Genomic DNA, 27,711 nt, shown 5'->3' with positions numbered 1-27,711 from the left:
CCAGATTCACTGACTGGATTTATATTCCACCATCTGCCATGGACAATTTGAATTCATGTTCCCAAAGTATGACTCTGGGCCCCTGGAATTTGAATCTAGTGACATTACCACTACAGCAGCATGTCCACCACAATTAATTATCCTAATCCGACTTGGATGAAGTCTCCCATTCTCTCTACAGTCTTCACTCCTCTTAGTCTTACGTTACGTTTCCACCTCTATGTATTTCCCATTACTTGGCCTATCCCATATATCCAAGTGAGGGCATGGCATCTTTAATAATTTAGTCCAACCAAATAAATTCTCTATCTTTGGCCACCTCAGATCACCTCCCTCGCTGGCAGTGGAATATTCTTCTTAATCAAAACTGCCCTCTCTATGATATTCTTTTCTGCTTGATCTTTCATGAACACCTTGCATCCCGAAATATTTAGTACCCAAACCTGCCCTACTTTGGGACAGATCTCCAGCACTGCCAACATGCTGTTTCCACGTGGCTACTTACATGAGGTTCACCAACCTTATTTCTCAACTCCCGAATGTAAAATACACATGGAGGACACAATGCAGATGAGGCCCAGCACAGTACATTAATGTACAGCAGCAACGCAACTTCTTCTAATGTAAAGTTTGTTACAACCTCACTGGGCTAAGGTCTCAAATCATGATATTTATTGATTGAATTTCAGTGATACAAGCAAACCAAAGAATTCCATGGTAACAGACCACCTTCTGCAAGGTTCACTGTTACAAGAAGTGCAACAAAAACAGGCTAATCTCAGTGATTTATGACATTACTCGATAGGTAGAATGAATTTGATTTAGGTGACACTTCTCAAATTTATTTAACAGACAGAGCCTGATTGGCACGAAGCCTGAAATTGCTAAAAGTCAAGCAGTGTAACTGATATAACTGTCTGTTCCATTCAAACAAGGGCCCAGAGTCCTTCCAAATCTCTCATTCGGTAAACCTGGTGATAATGTCACAGTCCTCCTGCAGCCCTGAACTTAAAGTTGCCCAGGCACTAACAAACTGGTAAGAGATATAGACTTGGTCAGGTTCTTACCCAAAATATGCGAAGGGAAGGAGAATAAGCAGAAGGATGCTCATGGGCTGAATAGCTTTTATTTTGGGATGTCACCCAATGAGCCAATGTGTTAAACACACCTTGTCTAATACAATGCTGAAGCAGAGAACAGCCAAGTCCTGTTCTACATCTGTGTTAACCAGCTGGTCCCAGCAAGGACAGGATCAGGAGGTGCAAACTTGCCTCATGAAGGCTAAGGACTAACTGAGCTCTTGTTTCCGATCACTTCCGAAACGTGTAAGGATGGAGTGAGGATACAGTTTCCAAACTGCGGAGGGGGATTCAGCAGGAAGCATCTGTTTAAATTAAGGTTAGAAGGGTAGGAGATGATGGCTATTAATTGATTAATTGTCAAACTATTGAAAAAAAATGGAGAACAGTTGCAACTGGGTATGAGACAACTGGATTTTGAAGAGGAGTCAGTGGGCTTAAAATTACAACTCTGCTTCTCTCTCTCTCTCTCTCTCTCCCAACATTGTCAGACCTGCTGATTCTCTGCAGCACTTTGTTTTGATTTTAACTGATGGAACTGTTGGACTGGCACAGTTTAATTCTCTGCAGGAAGGGATGCCCATACCTCTTAGGTTCGATTTGTACATATTGGTTAGAACCCAATACCAGCATTTGAATAATGGCACTCCAAGTCTCCAGGTAACTGGTACACATGAAGAAAGCAGCCAAATTCTTTGTCACAATAGTTTACATAAAGAGTGATCCCTTAGGCCAAGGTAGTGACGGGCTGAGGAGATGGAATTAAAGCTGTACGGAAGTCTTAATGCTGTTCAAGAAACTTTCATTGACTGGGAGAATTACAGCAGCATTTTTATGAACATAATTGCATGACAGGAGATTGCCCAGTGAAGTACAGTACGTCACTATACCAAAGGCTACAATCCATATCACTGAATCCCTCCTATTCCCAGCCATCAGCAGGGACAGAATGGAGATTCCATAACCCCAACAGGAAAATCTGGTCATTGCCAGATACCATGAGTACGTACAGTGAGCACTGTGGAATACAGAGAGTGGACCCACAAATGTCAAAAAAAAACACAAATTCCCAGCCATTCTCCAGTACATTAAAATTCACACACTTTTGTTCCCTTAATTAACCTGAAAGTTTCTTATTTAGTATCCCAATCTAACCGAATGTTTGTTAGCAAGGCTCTCATCCTAGAACTGTGACATGTTGAAGATGACGTGAAATCGATGTAGGATGGTGACTCCAGTGACTCCTTCTCACACAGAATCCAAAGTTGGCGATTCAAAATACCACAAAGCACCCTGAGGGTGAGGGAACTTGCACATTATTGAAATGGGAGTCAGAGATGCTGCAGTAAGAGCTATGGATTCGCAGTTAGAATCTAGCTTTTTAGTGTCACTTCAGTCTGAGGGACCATCAGGAGAGATACTCTGTTTGGGTTCAGATTATAGATTTCCCTTTTATAGACAGGAAGCAGGAAGTGAAGCAAGTTATTGATTGCTGAAGAAGGTTCCAGAAATTACAATTCCATTCAGTCCTCATGAGCACATCTGGGATAAGAACTGGTGATTGGTCGCTGAAGGAATGGAGCTTCCTGATTGGAGGACAGAATGATATGGTGTGACAGGTCATATGGGCTTGTAGAGGAGAGTTGTGACATACTTCTTCTTGTAGCGATGGGTAGCACTCAGCACCATAACACCATCCTGTAAACAATGACAAATGCTTGAAGTACAGAAATCAAACTGGACAACACAAGAGAGAGTTGGGCACCACGAGTATTAGGTTACATCACCTTTGGTACAGGACCATTTAGCAGCTTAGATGAGAATTTTAAATTGTTCCACTTCTCAGATATACATAAAAGGACTGTGTTGGACTTCATTCAGTGAATAACTCAAAAACAAATTCTGAAATGTATGTATGTAGGGTGCAGATTCCAGGCTGGTGAATTGTGAACAAGGAAGAGGGGCAACGGGATTCAGAGTGGTTGGGGGAAAAAGAATGCAGCAAGTGCAAAAGGTGAGGGGGGGGATTGGGGACGAGGAGTGTGCAGAATTGGATACGGGTGTGAGGTCTATGAAAACTGCAGCCAGCTACATAATGGGTGGGTAGAGGAGTGGAAAAGAATCTGCACTGTTACAGTTACTGGTGATGCACAGCCACAAGATATCCTAAAGTGGTTTACAGATACTTCTAAGTGCAACTGCATTGTAGTCAAATCTGTTTGACAATGTGTGCACGGCAAGGTCTGGCAAACAGCAAAGAGATCTGACTAATTCATGCTGGGATGGTTTTGCTCAAGGGATAATGCATTGGTCAGGACACAAAGGTATTTCTTCCTTTCCTTGCAAAAGTGCCATGGAACCTTTTATGTTCACCTGAACAGGCAGGCAGGGCCTTGGTTTAACCATCTCATCCAAAAAGTCTAAATGGTACAACAACAAATATAAGGGTAAATGCCACAGGTCTGTACTGGGGCTTGAGTTCCTGATCTTCTGGCAAGAGTTCGACATTAAATAATGTTTAACAGCATGTGAGGGCATGATGTATAATTGGAGAAGTGCATAAACTGAAAGAGAGGACACAGAATGGAAAAAAACAAAAAAAAGTGTGTGAGGAAGACTGGTACAGAATGGGACTGAGTGGAAAGAACAGTCTCCCTATTTCTTTTATCAATCCTTTTAAAAGAACTTACCCTTGGACCATCTAATAGAACAGAAAAGGGTGGACAGTGAGTGAGTTCCACAATACAATCAGTGAAATCTGATTAGCTGAGTTTACTCCTCAGAGTTCACTGGAATACTGCAGCAAATAACAGGGAAGATCAAAAAGATAAAACAGGAGCATTGTGTTTTAGAAGTTGTGACCAACACGTCTGATTTTTCGTTCTGCATGCATGACTTAAACTGCAAAATCAATGAGAGTAAAACATTATTGTTTTTTTTAATTTGGATCTGACTGAGATTTATACTTGAAAATTGACACTCTGATGTATTATGAACACTCTGGTGAGATCTTAGCTAAACACCCCACATCCTAAATTGTGCTTAGAACACTGGCGAGGGATAACACAGAATGAAGGAAGGAACAGGAAGCGAATGAGGTGGACTCTGGAAGTGAAGCTATGGGAGAACTGGGTGTTAAGTTAGTGTGATGAAGAGTGAAAGGGATAACCAGAAGGTGCAATACTGACCTTAATGGACAGAGCGTACAGGTGGTTTAACATGACATGGTTTGGTTCTGGTAGCAACGCAGGGTCACACTGTGAAAGCAAAGGGAACAGGCTAAATGCGAGCTGTCTACTACAACACTTTAATTGCTAATCTTAATCTCTCTGGAGACACTGGTGATGCACAGTAGCTAAACTACTGTTCTAAGATCCTTGGTCAAGCACAGAGAATGTGTCTTTAACTCTACAGACAAAATACTCACTGGGTCCTAGGCTAGTAACCTCCAGAATCTGGACTTGCTTGTGAGAGAAAATGCATTGCCATATAAGCCTGTAACTTTCACTTCCTTTCAGCTTTATTCAAGAAACAAAGAGAGTTGGGTCACAGCACACAGCTCCGGGGATGAGGAATTGGAGCAGACAGCTCCCCACAAAAGGTTGGTCAGAACTGCTCAGCTGCAGCTGGAGAGCTGACCAGGACATGTCTGATGGGCCGAATAGCGGTAAAGTTTAATGAAGGGCCCTGGGAGAGTTAGAAACTGAAATGCTAACTCCACACTTTGGAACACAGATTGGAAAAAAAAATGTACTTAGTATGCAGTAACTTGGTGAAAAAGCATTGCTGCGATAAACACAGGCAGCCATAAGCTCACACAGAGTGCTGAGCGCACACATGCAGGTTCAGACTGACTCAGCAGAATCATGATCATGTGGTCAGAATTCTGAAATACTATGGACACTAACCTGTAATTCCAACAAAAAGGCTGAACCCGCCAAAAATGGCTGTGACTATAAATTATATAGCAGTTTGGAGACAGAGACACCCAATGAATATCACACAAAAAGTTGTTCAGGGAACGTCTAACCACATTCAAAGGGTGGAAGAGGCAAGTTCAAAACAGAATGGACTGTGGTCTCTTGCGACTACAAAGATAACAAGGAGCTAATGGCCCTTGCTCAAGTCACCCCCTGTGAACTATGTCCCAGACTACAAATACATTTGGTGATTTGCTTGTTTAAGAAATACACAAAGACAGGGGTTAAAAGGTCAGTTTCAGTTCCGCTGGAGTGAGCTAGTGGGACTGAAGTTCTTGTGCGTGGACTAGTGGAACTGTGGTTCTCATGTGCGCACTAGCCTGGGCTTCAAGGTGACAGTCAAAGAACCCCTGTGATACAGGTCAAAGCGACATTCCCGCTGAGTGCAAGCCAGACAAAAGGAAGCAAGTTCAATAAAGGGACCTCCTCTCACTCAGAAAGGTGGAATTCAGTCATGCCCAAAAAGGAATCAGAACAAGAGAATCTCAACCAACCTGCATAACTAGAACTAGAACAGCCCTACCAATCATCAAACCAAAAATCTGGGTCCGCTACCTTTGTCATCACAAACCGAAACGAGATAGAAGAGACATTTAACATCATCAACAACACCCTTACAGGCATAAAGTTCACCAAGGAGGAAGAAACCAACAACAAACTCACATTTCTGGACGTCACAGTTGAAAGAAAGGACAAGGGAGAACTACAAACCTGCGTATACAGAAAACCGACAAACACTGACCAAATACTTAACTACACCAGCAACCATCCCAACACACACAAACGAAGCTGTATCAGAACACTATTCCAATGAGTCACCACACTGCAGCACAGACAAACTTCGGAAAAGAGAGAACCACCTACACAATGTATTCAAGAAGAATGATTACTCAAAAAATACCGTCCGCAGATTCCTCAGGAACAAGCCATGACAAGCAGACCAAACAAAGCCAGAAACCCTAACCACCTTACCATATATCAAAGAAGTTTCAGAAATGACAGCCAGCCTACTAAGACCCCTCGGAATCCTAGTAGCACACAAACCCATCAACACTCTCAAACAAAAACTAACAAACTTAAAAGACCCAGTACAACCCATGGACAAAACCAACGTCATCTACAAAATTCCATGCAAGGACTGTCACAAACACTACGTAGGACAAACAGGAAGAAAGTTAGCCACCAGGATACACGAACACCAGCTAGCCACAAAAAGACACGACTCTCTCTCCCTCGTAGCCCTACACACGGATGAAAAAAACCCACCATTTCGACTGGGACAACACATCTATCCTGGGACAGGCTAAGCAAAGACATGCCAGAGAATTCCTAGAGGCCTGGGACTCCAACCACAACGCCATAAACAAACACATAGATCTAGATACCATCTATCAACCCCTCAGAAAACGAACAGGAAATGACATCACCACAAACCCCCGGAACCCCATCCAGGAGAAAGATATAAATAGAAAGCAGGAGACAACAGCTTCGCTTCACTTGGAGGTCCCCACTGATGATGTTACCTAGCCAGGTAATGAAACGTCTGGATATCAAACCTACAGCTCAGCGAGCAAACCTACAACCTAAACCTCAACCTGAGCTACAAACCTTCACAAACCTTGCAGAATCTTGAACCTAATTGTTCAACTACTAAAGCAGCGCTATCGGTACCCTCCACTACAATGGCTGCAATGTTCAACTTTCTGTTCTTAGTGAAAAATTCAGAACCTGATCTGTATGTATCTTGTTATTTAATTTTGTCTTTTTGAACTCCTGTCCAATTTCTAATCAAGCTTGTGTGTTGCATTGTTACTACTTCTTGTATTTGCTACTTAACAAACTTACTCTTTGTGTTAATTCAAAAAAGCCCTGGTTGAATTCACTCCTTTTAAAATGCAAGTGCATTCAGATCTGGGAGAAAAGGTATCGAAAATGGACTGAAACCTTTCTAAAGTAACCCTGTTGTGAACTACAGGGACAGGCTGAATAGGCTGGGGCTGTTTTCCCTAGAGTGTCGAAGGCGGAGGGGGTGACTTTATAGAGGTTTTAAAAAAAAATCATGAGGGGCATAGATAGGATAAATAGACAAGGTGTTTTCCCTGAGGTGAGATTCACTGGTTGTAAGGTGCTTCCTGCTTCAGCCTCCGAAGGTCTGGAAGCCATCTTGAACCTAATCCCCCTACTCCTTCCGAAAACTTCATGCTGGAGGACTATTGCTCAATCTTTCATTCTTCCCAATGACTTCAAGATTGGGATTTAAATGAGACCAGTTCGTTAAGATTCCAGAATCAGCGAGTGAATTTATAACTCACTTTATCTCCTGGAGTTAAAACTGAAGCACCTGCACATAGCTACTGGCTCATAGACAAAGCATCAGGCGCATTAACCACACACTTATACAGCACTAACAGCCCATTCACAGACCCTGCTTCCAAATATCATAGTCTATTAAATTAACATATTCAGATACAAAGTTAAACCATCAGATTATGGTTACTACACCCAAAAGTACTGAACTAAAACTTGGTGAAATAAATTTGAGATAAAGGACTATTCCTGTAAGATGAAATCAAACATCAAATCAGTGCAGAAAAGAAAGGACAGTGGTAGGTACTCACTGAAATGCCTGTGTCCTTGTTCAGAATAACCTGAAGTAGGTGTGGTGGCAGAATGGGTGGTGTTTTAATCCTCTCCTCAGGTTTGTACACATAGGGATCCTGGTGGTACGGGCCAGGGGGAGAGCTTGACAGATCTGAGGAAAATCAATTGACTTAGTTATACCAGCACTGAGAAGGATGAGTAACGCTGCACCTTCACTGAAAACAAAGAATAAAAACAAAGTGTACAGGGGGCTTGGGGAATCAAAAAACCCGAGAATAAAGAATAGATCATAAATTGGAGGATCACATGGGGGCAAATGCAGAAGGTCACAAAATACATTTGGAGCCCATGTATGTGTATCTATTCGTCTTGCTTGGTAAAGCTGGCTATTTGCAAGCACAAACCGCCACCTGGGACCATGATATAATTGGAATTATGGAGAACTCACTCAAAGTAGCAGTGGATTGACAACTTAATTTTTCTGACTTAGAAGATATTCAGGAAAGTAAGAGAAGGAAAGGAAGAGTGATGCCAGTATTGATTAAATGGTTGCACCAGGCAGATGATATAGTTCAGGACTTCATATCAGGAAAAAAGCAAGTTTCTGGCTTATTTACAGAACTTCATTAATCAGGGTGCTGCCAGTTCAGGGAGGAGAAAGCAGGGCTGGGAAATGAGGTGGAACAAGTGAGGCATGTTTCAGTGATCAGGAAACAGTGATCGGAATTTCAAGTTTCAAGGAGTTATGGAAAAGGCCCAAGATACAATCAATCGCAAAAATACTAACAGGAGGGGGGTTAACTTGAGCAGGTTGCAAGGAGATCTGGGGCAGGTGGGTTGAAATCAAAATTGGGGTGGACAAAACGGTTATGGAAAAGGATGCCTTGAACACAAAAGGAAATGTTTGCTACAGGGTACTGAAGCTAGTGCAGTAACTCATCAAGGCTGTGCTGACAGCATCTTCCAAATACACAGTCTCTCTGAACTACAGAACAAAGGCAGCAAATTCAGCTCCTATGTATGACCCCGACGTGGAATTATGGTTCTTTTACTGTCACTGGAATTCTGGACCTCCCTCCTTAACACCGCTATGGGTCTGTCTACACCAGGTAGACAGTTGCAGTCCAACATTACCTTCAAGGGCAATTACAGCATGCAACAAATAGTGACTTTGTCAATGAGACTCACGTCCCAGAAATGAACAAATGGTTGTTGGCGCTGGTGAACATCAGGAGGTAAACTTACAGCTCTCTGGATGACCAAAGATACAGCAAGTTAAATATGAAACAGAAAAAGGTCACCTGATGACATCTGTAAGGTTGATAATGCAATAGAAAACCAATCTGAAAATAGAAAGGACAGAGGATATCCAAAAAGGAATAAGAAGGGGAAAGAGATAACATGAGAACAGGTTGACTGGTAACATAAAAAGGGAATGCAGAAGTTTTCTGTAAGCAGATAAATAGTAAAATGATAGTTAAAGGAAGGATGGGACTGATTCAGGATCAAAGATGATTTTCTTGCTGAGTCAGAGGCATGACTGAGCTGTCAAATGAGTAACTTACTGCTGTCTTCATTAGAACAGATGATGCTGTCAATGTAGCACGAAAGGAGGTGGGAATCAATGCTGGATAGGATATAAATAGAGTTTTAAAAGAGATGGTCGTTAAGCTATTGTTTGACAATGACAGTCTACAATGGATACATTCTGGGTTGCTAAGGTAATGCAGACCATCCGCAATCTTCCAATCTTCTTTAGATATTGAGCCATTCCAAGAGGACTGTTCGATTGCAAATAGTTTAAAAAAAAAGAGGGATAAACCCAGCAACTGTAGGCTCAACCATGTGTGATAGGTAACCTTTCAGAGACCATAATCAAAGAGAAGATTCACTGCGCTTCAAAAACAACAGGTTAATATATGAAAACTAGCACTAAGGTCAAAGCAGGGTAAAAACAATGACTGCAGATGCTGGAAACCAGATTCTGGATAAGTGGTGCTCGAAGAGCACAGCAGTTCAGGCAACATCCAAGTAGGTCAAAGCATACAGCTGTGAAGGCTGGAGATCAGAAATCTCCAGAAAGCTATTGCAAAAACTGACTCAAAACATTAACTCTTTTTCTTTCCCCACGGATGTTAGTGGACCATTTCCAGCACTTTTAATTTTTTATCACTGCTAGCACCGATTTATTAAAAGTAAATCTTGTTTGACTAATTAGATTGGGAGGTGAAGTAACAGAGTTGATGAGGGTAATGCAATTGATGTACATGTCGACTTTCAAAAGGGTGTTTGACAAAGCACAGTATAGACTCGTTAGCATAATTAAAGCTAATCGAGAGTGGTGGTGAATGGTTGTTTTACAGATTGGAAGGTGGTGTAACCCAGGACTTGCTATTAGGCCATTATTCTTTATGACTTGTCCTTTTAGACTAAAGTTTCAAATTTGTAGATGAATATTCAGCCAAGAATAGTTAACAATGTGGAGGGTGGTACTGGGATTTCAGGAAAAGACGAACAGATTTGTGAATAGGGCAGATGCATTGCAATGAAATTTAAATGGAGAGAACATAGAAACAGAGAGTAGACCATTCAGACCGTTGAACCCTGTTCGGTCATTTTAGATTATATTTGATCATCATCTCAATGCTAATTTCTGGCACTATCGGTGTAATCCTTGATGTCATTAGCATACTCAATGAATAAACTTTCACGGTTCTCCAGGGAAGAGAGTTCCAAAAATGCACCTACCCTCTAAATGTAGATTATCCTCCTCATCACAGTTCTAATGGTGTCCCTCAGGGAGAGGCTGCTGCTCTGGTTCTAAACCTCCTAGCCCAATGGAATATCTCAAGGATAAAGGCCCAGTCCCTAGTCTCTCCTCACAGGACATTCCCACCATCCCAGGAATTATTCTAGTGAATCTCTGCTACCCTGTCTCTTTGCCCTTCCATGAGTAAGGGGATTAGAATGACACACAATGTACTAGGTGCAGTCTAACCAAGGTGCAATACAATTGAAGTTGGAGTATTACTGTTGTACTCAAATCCTCGTGTTAAAAGCCAACAAATCAATTGCTTGCTACACCTGTGCAGTGGCTTTTTGTGAATGAGATCATCCAAGTCCCTTTGGACACTGACATTTCCCAATTTTTCATCTTTCAAGAAACAATCTTATTCTCCATTCTTCCTACCTAAGTGGATAAGCTTAACCACATTTGCCCACATTATATTCCATCTGCCATTATCTTGGCCATTCCGTCTGCCTAAATCAGCTTGAAGCCCCTTTGCACGCTCCTCATAAATCTCACTCCCAATATGGTGCCACCTATAAACATGGAATTAGTACATTGGGACCCCTCATCTAAATCACTGGCACTGACTGTACAGTTTGGGCTCAAGCACTCATCACAAACTGCCAACCTGCAAACAATCCACCTATCCCTGCTCTGTTTTTATTGTGTTAACCAATCCTCAGTCCATGCAAATAAAATAACCATTATTCCTAATGTTGTAATTTTGTTCATTAACTTCCTGCATGAGACCTTACTGAAAGCCTTAGGCCACTGTTGGAATATTGCATGCAATTCTGGTCTCCTTCCTATCGGAAAGATGTTGTGAAACTTGAAAGGGTTCAGAAAGGATTTGCAAGGATGTTGCCAGGGTTGGAGGATTTGAGCTACAGGGAGAGGCTGAACAGGCTGGGGCTGTTTTCCCTGGAGCGTCGGAGGTGGAGGGGTGACCTTATAGAGGTTTACAAAATTATGAGGGGCATGGATAGGGTAAATAGGCAAAGTCTTTTCCCTGGGATCGGGGAGTCCACAACTAGAGGGCATAGGTTTAGGGTGAGAGGGGAAAGATATAAAAGAGACCTAAGGGGCAACTTTTTCACACTGAGGGTGGTACCTGTATAGAATGAGCTGCCAGAGGAAGTGGTGGAGGCTGGTACAATTGCAACATTTAAAAGGCATTTGGATGGGTTTATGAATAGGAAGGGTTTGGAGGGATATGGGCCAGGTGCTGGCAGGTGGGACTAGATTGGGTTGGAATATTTGGTCGGCATGGATGGGTTGGACCGAAGGGTCTGTTTCCATGCTGTACAGCTCTATGACTCTATGACATCATATCCACTAGTTCTCTCTTATCTTTAGGGGAGGTGGTAGCACAGTCACAGTGTCACTGGCCTAGTGATCCAGAACCCCAGGCTCATGTAGGCTCAAATCCTACATGGCACTTACAGAGTCACACAGAACAGAAAGAGATCCTTCAGTGCAACTCGTCCACAATGACCAGACATCCCAATCTGACTTAGTCCCGCTAGCCAGCACCCGGCCCATATCCCTCTAAATCCTGCCTAATCATTTACCCATCCAGGTGCCTTTTAAATATTGTAACTGTACCAGCCTCCACTACCTCTTCAGGTAGCTTGTCCCACACATGCACCAACCTCTGAATGAAAATGAAACCCCTCATTTCCTTTTTTTAAAGCTTTCCCCTCTCACCATAAACCAATATCCTCCAGTTTTCGACTCCCACACCTTGGCTATTCACCCTCTCCACACTTCTCATGATTTTATAAACTTATATAAGGTTAGTATGTAATCTACAACCTCAGTCTCCAACGCTCCAGGGAAAAACCCTCCGCCTATTCAGCGTCTCCTTATACCTCAGACCCTCCATACCTGGCAACATTCTTGTAAATCCTTTCTGCACACTCTCAAGTTTTAACAACATCTTTCCTAAAGAGTGGAAACCAGAATTGTTTGCAGTATTCTAAAACGTGCCTCATCAATGTCTTGTACAGCTGCAACATGAATTCCTATTCCTATACTCAATGTTCTGACCAAGGAACCTGTGCCCCTGCACCGCTAGGTCTCTTTGTTCAGTAACACACCCTCTGATTAACTGTATAAATCTTGCCCTGGTATGCCTTACCAACATCACACATTTATCCAAAATAAACTCCACCTGCCATTCCTTAACCCATTGGTTTATCTGATCAAGGTCCCATTGTGCTGAGATAATCTTCACAGTCCAGTGCACCACATATTTTGGTGTCCTCTGCAAACGTACTAACTAGTTTGAAAAGCATCTTTACCACCACCCTCTATCTCTTACCCTCAAGCCAATTTTGTATCCAATTGCCCAGTTCCCCCTCGATTGCACGTGATCTGACCCTACCAGTTTACCATGCGGAACCTTGTCTTGGTGAAATCTGAATTCAATAAATTTGTCTCATGATGACTATGTGATGGTCATAAAATGAGGACTATGACTGCTGAAGGTCATAAAATCCCATCTAGTTCACAAATGCACTTTAGGGAAGGAAATCTCCCATCCTTACCTGGTCGGGCCTACACGTGGCTTTAGACCCACAGCAATGTGGTTGACACTTAACTGCCATCTGGGCAACACATGCTGACTTAGCCAGTGAGGCCCACATCCCATGAACAAATTACTGTTAATAATGGCTTCAAAACAAAAACTTAGTGTTGCTAAATTTCTTTCCAAATCCATTGTGTCTCAAAACAATTATCTAATTGAGCAAAGTGTTCAGTTATAACTTCTTTTATGACAGTCATATTTTCCTCCCACTGATAACAGGTTAAAAGTCAGTAGTTCCCAGATTTCTCACTCCCTCCTTTCATAAACAGCAAGGTTTCAAATGTAACCCTGTAAGGCTGCAGGCACCATTCCAGAATCAGTAGGATTTTGGGCGATGATTACCAATGCATGTGGATGTAGACCATTGGGTATTGGAATTGGTCAACTTTCAGTCCTGTTAGCTAGCCAAGCACTACCCTTTTCACCAACACCAATTTCTTTCAGTTCCTCCTTCTCATCTATCCCATGGACCATAGAATCACACAGTACAAGAAGAGGCCCTTCAGCCCATCGAGTCTGTCCCGACAAAATAATACATGGCAACCCATTTGAGTGCCACTGTCCTGCGCTAGGCCTTGAATGTTATGCCATTTCAAGTTATCAGCCAATTACCTTTTAGATGTTGTGAGGTTACCTGCCTAAGCAGTGTTTTTCAGAGCCCTCACCACCAGAGTGAAACCATTTTTCATTAAATCCCCTTGAAGCGTCCTTTCACTTTAATAGTGTGCCCCTTTGTTCTTGACCCTTCAACTAAGGGGAACATCTCCTTTCTATCTGCACTGTCCGTCCCTCTCAACCTTCTCCGTTCCAAATAGAATAACCAGCTTATCCAGCCTCTATTCAGAGCTGAAATGCTCCATCCTGGTGAATCTCCTCTGCACCCTCTCCAGTGTAATCACATCACCAAACAGGAGGAGGCCTGCTGATATCAGCACGAGAATATAATCAGCTAATCTTCTGGTGATCCAGATTCAACTCCCACCACTGCAGATGGTGGAATTTGAATTCAATAAATAAAAAAAATCCAGAATTAAGAATCTAATTGTTGACCGTTACCTGAAACCATTGCTGACTGTCGGAAAAATCCATCCTTGCTAACATCAGGGGCTAGTGCCTGAATTGGGAGAGCTGTCTCACAGACTAGTTAAGCAACAGCCACACAGTCATAATAAGGGAATCGTACCTTACAGGGCAAGTCCCAGACACCCACAATTACCATCCCTGGATCTGTCCTGACAGACCCAGCAGAGGCAGCAATGCAGCACTATAGTCAGGAGGGAGATGCCCCGGGAATCCTCAACATTGACTCCGGACCTTATGAGGTCTCACAACGTCAGGTCAAACGTGGGCACGGAAACCACATACCATCCTCCTTCAGTTGATCAATCAGTACTCTCTTTCATGTTGAAGAAACCGCTGAGGGTGAAATATGTATTCTGGGTGGGGGATTTCAATGTCAACTTCCACAATTATCCCCATCCTCAAATGATGGAAGAGGCCAGCACATCAGTGCATCTCCAGCAACCTTCAGCCAGAGATGCTGAGTGGATGATCCAGCCTGGCCTCCTCCAGTGGTCCCCAGCATCACAGATACCAGTCTTCAGTCAATTTCATTTCACTTCACATGATATCAAGAAACAGTTGGAAGCACTTAATACTGCAAAGCCTTGGGGCCTTAACAACATCCCTACATTAGTACTGAAAACTTATGCTCCAGAACTTGCTGCTCCCCTACCCAAGCTCTTCCAGTACAGCTACAACACTGGCATCAAGCCAACAATGTGGAAACTTGCCCAGATACATCTTGTACACAAAAAACAGCACAAATCCAGTGTGGCCAATTATCATCAATTACCATTATCAGTCTATTCTCAATCATCAGTAACCTGATGGAAGGTGTCATTAACAATGCTATCAAGATGAGCCTGCTCAGTGATGCCCAATTTGGGTTCCACCCGGACCACTCAGCTCCTGACCTCATTATAGCCTTGGTTCAAACATGGACAAAAGAGTGAAATTCCAGAGAGGAGGTGTGAGTGACAGCTGTTGGCATCCAGGCTGCAATCACCAACTGTGCCATCAAAAAGCCGAAACAAAACTGGAATCGATGGATATCCAGGGAAAATTCTCCACTGGTGGAGTCACACCTGACACATCGGAAGATGGATGCGGTTGTTGGAGGTCAGTTATCTCCGCTCCAGCACATCTCTGCAGGAGTCCCTCAGGGTAGTGTCCTCGGCCCAACCATCTTCAGCAATATAAATGACCTTCTTTCCATCAAAAGGTCAGAAGTGAGATGTTCTCTGATGACTGTACAATGTTCAGCACCATTCATGACTCCTCAGATACTGAAGCTGTCCATGTTCAAATGCAACAAGACCTGGACAATATCCAGGCTTTGGATGACAAATGACAAGTAACATTTGCATTGGACAAAATGCCAGGCAATAAGAGGCAATGTAAACACCGCCCCTTGAGATTCAGTGGCGTTACCATTGCTGAATCCCCCACTATCAACGTACTTGTGGTTACATTGACCAGAAACTCACTTGGACTGGCCATATAAACACAATGACTCCAAGGGGCAGGTTAGAGGTTAGGAACACTGCAGGAGTAACTCAGCTCCTGACCTTATAAAGCTTGTCCATCACCTACAAGGAACAAGTCAGCAGTGTGATGGAATACTCTCCCCTTGTATAGATGGGTGCAATAACAGTCAAGATACCATCCAGGACAAAACAGCCTGATTGATTGGCACCATCCATAAGCATCCAATCCCTCTACCAATGATGCAGAATAGCAGCAGTGTGTACTATTAGGAAGCTGCATTCACCAAAAATCCTTAAACAGCACCGCCCAAACCCATGACCACTTCCATCTAGAAGGACAAGGGCAGCAGACACATAGGAATATCACTACCCCGCAAGTTTCCCTCCAAACCACTCACTATCCTGACTTGGAAATGTATCGCCATTCCTTCACTGTCGTGGGTCAAAATCGTGGAATTCTCTCTGTAAGGGCATTGAGAGTGAATCTACAGCACATGGACTGCAGTGATTTCAGAAGGCATTTCACCACCACCTCCGCAAGGATAAACAGGAACGAGCACTAAATGCTGGCCAGCCAGCGACGCCCACATCCCACAAGAGAATGAAAAAAAAAATCCATCCTATAGTATAGTAACAGAACTGCACACAGTACTTCAGTTGGGGCCTAAAACTTGTATACAACTCCAACATAACTTTCCTGTTCTTATAATCAATGTCATGACTGATAAAGACAAATGTTCTCCCTCATATATCCTATTAACCTCTCTAGCCACTTTCATTAATCTATGGTAAAGCACCCCTGCTCCCCGATCTCAAATATTCCGGGGGATTTCTTGTATGTTTCTTTCTGCAGACAGGCACAATAAACTGATTTTGCTTCTCTGCCATTTTCTTGTTGATGATTACCAATTCTCCCGTAACGGACCACATTCGTTCTTGCTAATCTTTTTTTTCGGATACCTACAGGAGGCTTCACAGCCTGTTCTTATGTTTCTTGTTACTTTACATTCTGTTCTCCCTATCAGTTTCTTCAAATTCTAAAATGCTCCTAATGCTCAGGTTTACTACTTTTTTTGGCAACTTTATAAGCCTTCTCCTTTGATCTGATACCATCTTTAACTTCCTTCTCTTTTGGGGTGTATGTGCTTTAGGGCTGTGCATGGTTCTTGCAGAAAATGAATTAGTTCTAAGCACCAGACATTGCCTGCCAACCGTCACACCTATTTGTGCACTTTCTCAGCCCATCACAGCCAATTTACTCCTCAAACCTTCTTAGTTTCACTTGTTAAGATTGGAGATCCTAGTTTTGGATTGAAATGGTAAAGTTAATCATGTGACAGGAAGATTGAGGCGAGGCAACATGAATAAAATGGTACGATTGTAAAATGGGTCCATGCAGAGAGACCTGATGGTGTGTGTATACAAACCTTTGCCCGATGCACAACAAGCTGAGAAAGCTGTTAAAAACAGCATATGGGTTCCTTAGCTTTAGTAACTGAGACATAGCACAAAATCTAGAAAATCAGGTTAAATCTCGATAAAGTCTCAAATATCCAAGTTGCGTGTTCAATTCTGGGTATCACACTTTAGGAAGATGTCAAGACCTTAAGAGGGCACAGAAAAAAAATATTGGAAAGCTACTTAAGATGGGAAACTTCAGTCAATTGGAGATGCTGGAGTAACTGGAGTTACTCTCCATAGGAAAGAGGCTAAGAGGAGATTGGACAGAGCTGTTCAAATCATGAATGGTTTTGGTACAATAAATAAGGAGAAACTATTTTGAGTCATCCAACAGTTGGCAAAAGAACCAGCTGGCAGCTTGAGGAGATGAATTTATTTTATACAGTGAGTGGTGTTCTGGAATGCAATGTCTGAGAGGGTGACTGAAGCAGTTCAGTGGCATCCTTCAAAAGAGAACTGGCTAAATCATTGATGGGAACAAACATACATGGCCTTGGGGAGAGGAGTGAGGAGGGGGAATAAAAAAGGAAAGTGGAATTAATTGGATAGCTCTTCCAGAGAGCTGACACCAAGAGTGACAGAATGGTTTCCATTTACGCTGCGTATCTGACGATTCAGTCTGTCCTTACTGACATTCTCTCCACCGCACTTGGCACCCACCTGACACATCTGAGCTTTTCTGTGAATCCACCATCAGTGCATCAAACACTTCAAAATCAGTCTGGGCCACCCGGATCACGTTATTGATGGTACCAAGCTGACTGGTGGTAATGGGCTGCAGACAAGACATAAAACAGTCAACAGTCACGAATCACAACCATGGTCAAAGTTGAACTCCCAGGCAGCACAGACCTCCGACACCATCACTGTCACATGTAGAATGATTGTTGCATGTAAGAATCATACTATCGCCCAGTCCTAAGGTCATCACCATTCATTCATCGGCGACCTACCTAATCTACCATATAATCTACATCGGCTATTTTCCAAGGCTATCTTCTCTCCATACAGATGCTAACTGCATAGGCTGTGAGTTCCTGCTTCTGGACGTAGGTCTATGGGATATTAGATTAGATCAGATTAGATTCCCTACAGTATGGAAACAGGTCCTTCGGCCCAACTATTCCACACCGACCCTCTGAAGAGTAACCCACCCAGACCTATTCCCTCTGACTAATGCACCTAACTCTATGGGCAATTTAGCATGGCCAATTCACCTGACCTGCACATCTTTGGACTGTGGGAGGAAACTGGAGCACCCGGAGGAAACCCACGCAGACACGGGGAGAATGTGCAAACTCCACAGTCGGCCGAGGGGGGAATTGAACCCGGGCCCCTGGCACTGTGAGACAGCAGTGCTAACCACTGAGACACCATGTAAGGACACAGATCAAAAAGACTTGGCTAAGCAATAGCTTTCTGTTCACCTGCTCCAGCCTTCAATATCACTGGATAGTCTTAGTATTCTTTCTGCAAGCTTAGAAACACAAAAATCCAGCCACTTCTCCATTAGGGACCCTGACCCCGACCCCGACCCTATAATGTGGTTGGATAAGGCAGCACCATGTCCAATTCTATCAGACAGACCGTCTGAAATTTCCTACCATCAGCAGCATCTCATACCTCTGACGTATCATGGGTCCACTGGCCATCCACATAGAACTTATATTGATGCTCACCCTCTGGGAGATCCAAAATTGCCACAAAGTTATTGTGACTGTGGGGGAGAAAAATAAATGGAAAAAGACAGTAAACAAGAAATCAAAACGTCCCTTTGTCCATTATCAGTAAGCAGTGAAATAGACAGAAAACTTTCCAGGAAACACGCCGAATGTTTAGAAGTCTCTATGATTAACTAAGTGGAGCATGACTGCATTGTTGACAAGATCTTCCCTTCCTTTCGTTAGTAAAATGATGGGGTGGCGCTTGCCATGTTGTATGTGTATTGCCTTCTGTAGACACCGGGGCAACGTTCCACTTTGTTGTGTAGTTACAGTTGTTGTAGCTGTACTGGAATAGCTTGGCCAGGGACACAGCCAGTTCTTCCACAATACAGGCAGGATGTTGTGCACTTAGTTATTTGTTAATATCATTAAGATTTGTGATAATGGGGAACCCAGGAGGAGGTTCAGATGGATCATCTATTTAGCACTTCAGGATGACAAAGGCTGTGAAAGGTTCACAATTTTTCCATTGGAGTGTTACGTTCCCCCCCCATCAGCGAGTCATACAGCATGGAAACTGACCCTTCCGTCCAACTCGCTCATGCCAACCAAGTGTTCTACGCTGCTCGTTGGATGCTGCCTGAACTGCTGTGCTCTTCCAGCACCACTAATCCAGTATTTGATTTTCAGCATCTGCAGTCATTGTTTTTACCTAAACTAAACCATGCCCGCTGGCCTGCGTTTGGCCCATATCCCTCCAAACATTCCTGTTCATGTACTTATCCAAATGGCTTTTAAATGTTAACTGTAACTGCATCCACCACTTCCTCTCGCTCACGCGAGCCACTCACTGTGTAAAAAAAGGTTGCCTCATGTCCTTTTAAAAACTTTCTCCTCACACCTTAAAAATATGCCTCCTCGTTTTGAACTCCCTCCCCCCAGGGAGGAGACCTTTGTCATTCTCCTTATCTCAGATGTTTGTGAAGCACCCCTATAGTTGTTCAATTGTCCACTGACTGAATGTGGCACGAGTGCAGAGTTCTGATCTCATTTACTGGTCATCAGATTGGTTAGCTCAATCTATAACATTCTGCTTTTACTGTTTAGCATGCAATTTTTTCCTGGCTTCACCAGGCTGGCACATCACCTTTCGGGATGCCTTGTGCTTGCTTCTAGTATGCTTCCTTATACTTCTTAGAGAACCACAGCTCAGGTGGCCTGGTTTGATGCTAATGAGATTGAGAGATGACCTCGGCCATTTTGTCAAATACAATTCTGCTGCTGCTGATGGCCCATAACACCTCCAAATATGAGCTTCCAGGTCCGATATTAATCCATCCTGTTTATTATCACAGTAAAAGGTACCTTCAATAAGGAAAAAAAAGCCTTATCTTCACAAGACTGTGCAGTGCTCATTTCTACCTCTGGCAGTGTGGGCCTTCAATGAGTGGCGAGAGAATCAACAAGGAGGAAAGACCTTATAGAACTTGTGCCCTAACCTAAGTATGTGCCAGTTTTCAGCAGCATGTTTAAGATCTCGTGCAATTCCAATCCGGAACCTGAAGCGCTATGTTCAAAGTGTGCATAGCCAGCACTAAGCCAAAACAATCCACTAGGCCCCCTGTAGTCACTGCTCAGACTTGTGCCAAGCTGATAATCAGGAATCCAGAGAGGATTATGAAAGTGAAAGGATTATGAAATCTTCTGCCTAGGAACCCTCCAACCACAAGGAATGAACTCAGATTTCTCCAGTTTTCTCATTTCCCCTCCCCCCCACCTTGTCTCAGTCCCAACCCTCGAACCCAGCACCACCTTCCTAACCTGCAATCTTCTTCCTGACCTCTCCGTCCCCACCCCCATTCCGGCCTATCACCCTCACCTTAACCTCCTTCCGCCTATCACATTTCCAATGCCCCTCCCCCAAGTCCCTCCTCCCTACCTTTTATCTTAGCCTGCTTGGCACACCCTCCTCATTCCTGAAGAAGGGCTCATGCCCGAAATGTCAATTCTCCTGCTTCTTGGATGCTGCCTGACCTGCTGCGCTTTTCCAGCAACACATTTTCAGCTGGATTATGAAAGTGCCTACCTTCTGGTAAGTGGGATTTTGTTGGTCCATCCATTAAAGGACCCAGAGATAAAGACTTCCTTCCCACCTCCTTTCCATCGAAACACTGTTGGACGAGCCTGTTTGGAGATTTTGTCAGAAACTTCTAAGTCTTGTTGCCAGGCAAAGTACTCCTTCTCCAGTGGGGCCTTGAAAACAGAAGACAATGGGAAAGAGTAATTTAGTCAGTGAGTATCCTTTATGCATTATGCATTAATATCTCCAAGCACTTTTGTTAACCTGATTCTGTTCGCCGAGCTGGGAATTTGTGTTGCAGACGTTTCGTCCCCTGTCTAGGTGACATCCTCAGTGCTTGGGAGCCTCCTGTGAAGCCCTTCTGTGATCTTTCCTCCGGCATTTGTAGCGGTTTGAATCTGCTGCTTCCGGTTGTCAGTTCCAGCTGTCCGCTGCAGTGGGCAGTACATTGGGTCCAGGTCGATGTGCTTATTGATTGAATCTGTGGATGAGTGCAATGCCTCTAGGAATTCCCTGGCTGTTCTCTGTTTGGCTTGTCCTATAGTAGTAGTGTTGTCTCAGTCGAACTCATGTTGCTTGTCATCTGCGTGTGTGGCTACTAAGGATAGCTGGTCGTGTCGTTTTGTGGCTAGTTGGTGTTCATGGATGCGGATCGTTAGCTGTCTTCCTGTTTGTCCTATCTAGTGTTTTGTGCAGTCCTTGCATGGGATTTTGTACACTACATTGGTTTTGCTCATGCTGGGTATCGGGTCCTTTGTCCTGGTGAGTTGTTGTCTGAGAGTGGCTGTTGGTTTGTGTGCTGTTATGAGTCCTAGTGGTCGCAGTAGTCTGGCTGTCAGTTCGGAAATGCTCCTGGTATATGGTAGTGTGGCTAGTTCTTTGGGCTGTGGCATGTCCTCGTTCCGTTGTCTTTCCCTTAGGCATCTGTTGATGAAATTGTGCGGGTATCCGTTTTTGGCGAATACATTGTAGAGGTGTTCTTCTTCCTCTTCTTGCAGTTCTGGTGTGCTGCAGTGTGTTGTGGCCCTTTTGAATAGTGTCTTGATGCAACTTCGTTTGTGTGTGTTGGGGTGGTTGCTTTCGTAGTTCAGGACTTGGTCTGTGTGTGTGGCTTTCCTGTATACCTTTGTGGTGAATTCTCCGTTCGGTGTTCTCTGTACCATCACGTCTAGGAATGGGAGTTGGTTGTCCTTTTCTTCCTCTCTAGTGAATCGGATTCCTGTGAGGGTGGCGTTGATGATCCGGTGTGTGTTCTCTATTTCTGTGTTTGTAATTATTACAAAGGTGTCATCCACATATCTGACCCAGAGTTTGGGTTGAATTTGTGGTAAGACTGTTTGTTCTAACCTTTGCATTACCACTTCTGCTATGAGTCCAGAGATGGGTGTGCCGTTGATTTGTTCGTATATTTGGTTATTGAATGTGAAGTGTGTTGCGAAGCACAGGTCCAGTAGTTTAAGTATGCCGTCTTTGTTGATAGGTTCAACGTCCTGTTGTCTGTTATGTCTGTCCAGCAGGTTGGCTATTGTTTCTCTGGCTAGGGTTTTGTCGATAGAGGTGAACTGTGCCGTTACATCGAATGAGACCATGGTTTCTTCCTTGTCTATGTGTATATTTCTGATGATGTCCAAGAATTCCTGTGTTGATTGTATAGTGTGTCTGGATCCGCTGATCAGGTGTTTCAGTTTCTGCTGTAGTTCTTTGGCCAGTTTGCGTGATGGTGTCCCTGGTAGTGATACTATGGGTCTGAGTGGGATGTCTGGTTTGTGCACTTTGGGTAGGCCATAGAATCCGGGGGTGTTGTTGCTTTCAGGTTTCATTCCTTGTAGGTCAGACCTGGTTATCTGTCCGGTTTTTTTTGTACGTTCCTCAGTGTGTTGTTTATCCTATTGGTGAGCACTCACCCACAGATTCAATCAATAAGCACATCGACCCGGACCCAATATACCGACCACTGCAGCGGACAGCTGGAACTGACAACCGGAAGCGGCAGATTCAAACCTCTACAAATGCCGGAGGAAAGATCACAGAAGTGCTTCACAGGAGGCTCCCAAGCACTGAGGATGCCACCTAGACAGGGGACGAAACATCTGCAACACAAATTCCCAGCTCGGCGAACACAACCACAACAACGAGCACCTGAGCTACAAATCTTCTCACAGATTTTGTTAACCTGAGTTTAGAAAAACTGATTGAAAAAAACTTGATGCCATTCATCACATCCTTTTAGATAAACATATAGAAAAATCTAACTCCCTGATAAATCACAAACCTTCATCAAAGAGTGCTTGAGTTGGAAGGACCCAGAAATAAACTTCCCACTGTAATAATACTGAGTGGCAATAACAATGCAACAACTGGATTTAAGTGAGGCATAAATCAGACAAAGTTTCTGCTACCAACCAACACTCACTGCCCTCTCTTCAAAGGGCATACAACGCTGACCCCAGAGGTGATGTCCATATTTCTCCAGCAGGTGGAGCATACCCTGCCAACACTCACTATCTGGACTCATAAGTGAATAATGACTTCTAGGACAAGTTAAAAACAGCAGACTGGAACTATACTGGTGAAGACAGTAATGGAGAATTGGAAGAACACCACAATCCTGTGTGTAGAGAGATACCATTACTTTGATTTCCTCAGCATGAAAGATGTCAGCATCTTCTGGGCTATCCATTAAGATCTTTGGTCGGTCATGCTCTTTGGCATGAATAGCGCTGCCAGTACTGTCCCTCCGGACGGTTTTGTGAACCCCTTGGCGGTCCATTGCCGCACGGTCACTGCTTGTGTTACCCATCTTCTCTTTCTTTGTTTCTCTGTTCAGTGCATCAAATTTTTAACTGAAGCAAAAAGGGAAAACAAAAACAAAGATCAATCTAAGAAAATCCAAACATGTGGTTGAGATTAGTCGGTGACCATAATTCCAGCCTCGAGTGACTGTCTGGGTGGGGTTTACACATTCTCCCCACTACAGCCTGGGTTTCCTCCCACAGTACAATTTTGCCAGTGTAACTATGCTGTTCATTTAATAAGATTATTCTGTTTATGTTTTTTTTAATCAAGGGGTCGTAAAGACAGAGATTAGATTACTTAGTGTGGAAACAGGCCCTTCGGCCCTACAAGTCCACTCCAACCCGCCGAAGCGTAAACCACCCAGGCCCATACTCCTACATCTACCCCATCACCTAACACTACGGACAATTTAGCATGGCCAATTCACCTAACCTGCACATTTTTGGACTGTGGGAGGAAACCGGAGCACCCGGAGGAAACCCACGCAGACACGGGGAGAATGTGCAAACTCCACACAGAGAGTCGCCTGAGGCGGGAATTGAACCCGGGTCTCTGGCACTGTGAGGCAGCAGTGCTAACCACTGTGCCACCGTGCCGCCCAAAAAGAGGTTCTGAGATGTCTGGAAACATCGAGTCGAAAAAGGTTTTAAGATTTCTTTTAAGTTCTTGTACAATGAAAGGGGAGTGGCCAGTTCAGGGGTTTCTTTCTGGTTTGGTTTTAGCAAGCAGTCTGTTTGAAGCTGCTGGTCAAGTTTTTAGCTGGAGACCCAAAGAATCAGTTCCATGTATTGCAATTGTACCAGCCTCCATCACTTCATCTGGCAGCTCATTCCACTCATGTACCACCCTCTGTGTGAAAACATTGCCCGTTAGGTCTCTTTTATATCTTTCCCCTCTCACCTAAACCTATGCCCTCTAGCTCTGGATTCCCCCACCCGAGGGAAAAGACTTTGTCTATTTATCCTATCCATGCCCCTTATGATTTTATAAACCTCTATAAGGTCACCCCTCAGCCTCCGATGCTCCAGGGAAAACAGCCCTAGCCTACTCAACCCCTCCCTATAGCTCAAATCCTCACAACATCCTTGTAGCTTTTTCTGAACCCTTTCAAGTTTCACAACATCATTCCAACAGGAAGGAGACCAGAAGTGCACACAATATACCAACAGTGGCCTAACCAATGTCCTGTACAGCCGCAACATGACCTCCCAACTCCTGTACTCTATACTCTATACTCTGACCAATAAAGGAAAGCATACCAAACACCTTCTTCACTATCCTATCTACCTGCGACTCCACTTTCAAGGAGCTATGAACCTGCACTCCAAGGTCTCTTTGTTCAGCAACACTCCCTAGGGCCTCGGACCCAGCAGTCTGTAAATAAATTCTGTTTTGGTTGAAAGTGAATGGTTGGACTAGCTGCATCACTCCTGGAATATCCACCAAACACCTGCTTAAAACAACTAGAAAAGTTGGGGTCTGGGCTACTGTCTTGAAATATTTTGAGTGGGTCTGGCCTAGTCCATAACATCAGAATTGCAGGGTTTGAATTGTAAGAAGAGGCTAAATAGGCTGGGGCTATTTCCCCTGGAATGCCAGAAGTCAAGGGGTGACCTTATAGAGGTTTATAAAATCATGAGGGGACAGAGAGGGTGAATAGCCAGGTCTTTGTCCCAGCGATGCCCAAAACTCAATGGGTTTAAGGTTAAAAGGGAAAGATATAAAAGCAGGACCTGGGGACAACTTTCTCACGCATGTATGGAACAAGCTACCAAAGTTGGTGGTGGTTGGTACAATTACAACATTTAAAAGGCTTCTGGATTTGGTATATGAATAAGAAGGCCTTAGAGGGATATGGGTCAAATGCTGGTAAACATACTGGATTAATTTAGGATACCTGGGATGGCATGGACAAGTTGGACCGAATGGTCGGTTTCTCTGCTGCACATCTCTGTGACTCTATGTGGAGGTGAAGTGGATTGGCCAGGATGGGAAATTCAGGATCACACGGACACAGTGGACTTGGGGGAAGAGCCTGTCAGGATGGAATGCTCTTTCAAGGGTGGGGTTGGACTCAATGGGCCGAATAGCCTGATTCCACCCTGTGGAGATTCTATAACGTTGGGAAAGGAGGAGAGTGGGGGGTTGGATGATGGAGGGGGATGTGAGGGAAGAGGACAGTTGGAGGGGGAGAGCTGTATTTCAGAAACCCTCAGTGTTTGTGGTAAGTTTCCTGTGGATGAAGCTGTGTGCAACCGCGGACACAAACTGAACAATCAATACCGACTCCACCAGTCACTCTAATGACAGCAGCAGGAGGGGGGGGGGTCACACCCACACGGGGGAGGAGGGGGGGGGGGGGTCACACCCACACGGGGGAGGGGGGGGGGGGTCACACCCACACGGGGGAGGAGGGGGGGGGGGGGTCACACCCACACGGGGGAGGGGGGGGGGGGGTCACACCCACACGGGGGAGGAGGGGGGGGGGTCACACCCACACGGGGGAGGGGGGGGGGGGTCACACCCACACGGGGGAGGAGGGGGGGGGGGTCACACCCACACGGGGGAGGAGGGGGGGGGGGTCACACCCACACGGGGGAGGGGGGGGGGGTCACACCCACACGGGGGAGGGGGGGGGGTCACACCCACACGGGGGAGGGGGGGGGTCACACCCACACGGGGGAGGAGGGGGGGGGTCACACCCACACGGGGGAGGGGGGGGGTCACACCCACACGGGGGAGGAGGGGGGGGGGGTCACACCCACACGGGGGAGGAGGGGGGGGGGGGGGTCACACCCACACGGGGGAGGGGGGGGGTCACACCCACACGGGGGAGGGGGGGGGGGTCACACCCACACGGGGGAGGAGGGGGGGGGTCACACCCACACGGGGGAGGGGGGGGGGGTCACACCCACACGGGGGAGGGGGGGGGGGGGGGTGTGACCAGCTCCCAACCCTGACCCCGTCACCCCCTCCCAGCGGAGGTCACTCACCAACCGTCACCTCCGCCGTGTCTCTCCACCGCCCGGACAGTTTACACTGGGGCACCTCTTCCCGGATTCGCCAAAAGGTCCCAACACAACGAGGCTCCCCGGAACAAAGAGACCGCGGACTCGCGGGCCGGGCTGACCGTTTATTACTCTAATGGTAATGAGGATGAGGGTTTATTACTCTAATATGACACAATGGCTGTTTATTACTCTAATGGTAATGAGGATGAGGGTTTATTACTCTAATATGACACAATGGCTGTTTATTACTCTAATGATAATGAGGATGAGGGTATATTACTCTAATATGACACAATGGCTGTTTATTACTCTAATGGTAATGAGGATGAGGGTTTATTACTCTAATATTACACAATGGCTGTTTATTACTCTAATGGTAATGAGGATGAGGGTTTATTACTCTAATATGACACAATGGCTGTTTATTACTCTAATGGTAATGAGGATGAGGGTTTATTACTCTAATATGACACAATGGCTGTTTATTACTCTAATGGTAATGAGGATGAGGGTTTATTACTCTAATATGACACAATGGCTGTTTATTACTCTAATGATAATGAGGATGAGGGTATATTACTTTAATATGACACAATGGCTGTTTATTACTCTAATGGTAATGAGGATGAGGGTTTATTACTCTAATATTACACAGAATGTTGGTTTATTACTCTAATGATAATAAGGCTTGATTTGGAGATGCTGCTGTCGGACTGGGGTGTACAAAGTTAAAAATCACACTGCACCAGGTTATAGTCCAACAGGTTTATTTGGAAGCACTAGCTATCAGAGCGCCACTCCTTCATCAGGTCACCTGAAGGAGCGTCGCTCCAAAAGCTGGTGTGCTTCCAATTAAACCTGTTGGATTGTAACCTGGTGTTGTGTGATAATAAGGCTGAGGGTGTATTACTCTAAGATTACACAGAGTGACTGTTTATTACTCTAATGATGAGGCTAGGGTATATATCTCTAAGATTACACAGAATGACTGTTTTTTACTTTAATGATAATGAGACTGCGCTATATTACTCTAATATTACACAGAATGACTGTTTATTACTTTAATGATAATGAGGCTGCGTTATATTACACAAAATGACTGTTTATTA

The 27,711-nt window shown here is 44.4% G+C and overlaps 2 protein-coding genes across 4 annotated transcripts in view; one reads left to right on the top strand and one right to left on the bottom strand.

The window, feature by feature from the left end:
• LOC140487857 (transmembrane protein 233-like) overlaps nt 1–27,711 on the top strand; it is a 197,853-nt gene that overhangs the window by 168,337 nt on the left and 1,805 nt on the right. The window contains exon 3 of one of the 2 annotated variants that reach the window (XM_072587202.1): nt 4,598–4,875. The exons of the other annotated variant lie outside the window; for it this stretch is intronic. Coding sequence (XP_072443303.1) covers nt 4,598–4,717 — 120 coding nt within the window. The 3' untranslated portion in view covers nt 4,718–4,875. Of the gene's footprint in view, nt 1–4,597; nt 4,876–27,711 lie in introns of those variants that run through there. 2 annotated transcript variants of the gene reach the window in all.
• On the bottom strand, nt 651–26,674 carry prkab1a (protein kinase, AMP-activated, beta 1 non-catalytic subunit, a). Of its 2 annotated transcripts, none has more exons than XM_072587200.1 (8): nt 26,585–26,674; nt 23,422–23,638; nt 20,802–20,968; nt 18,675–18,768; nt 17,712–17,826; nt 7,678–7,811; nt 4,268–4,336; nt 651–2,777 (listed from the first exon to the last, which is right to left on the bottom strand). In XM_072587200.1, the coding sequence occupies exons 2-8, from the start codon at nt 23,593–23,595 to the stop codon at nt 2,700–2,702; spliced, it is 831 nt and encodes a 276-aa protein (XP_072443301.1). In that variant the 5' UTR covers nt 23,596–23,638; nt 26,585–26,674; the 3' UTR covers nt 651–2,699. The 2 variants fall into 2 exon arrangements, with proteins under 2 accessions (XP_072443301.1, XP_072443302.1); XM_072587201.1 differs by having other exon boundaries at nt 23,428–23,638.

This window comes from Chiloscyllium punctatum, chromosome 17 (genome assembly GCF_047496795.1).
Source record: "Chiloscyllium punctatum isolate Juve2018m chromosome 17, sChiPun1.3, whole genome shotgun sequence".
Classification (NCBI taxonomy): domain Eukaryota; kingdom Metazoa; phylum Chordata; class Chondrichthyes; order Orectolobiformes; family Hemiscylliidae; genus Chiloscyllium; species Chiloscyllium punctatum.
The sequence above is the reverse complement of the archived record's forward strand: the minus strand, read 5'-3'. Positions and strand labels throughout refer to the sequence as shown.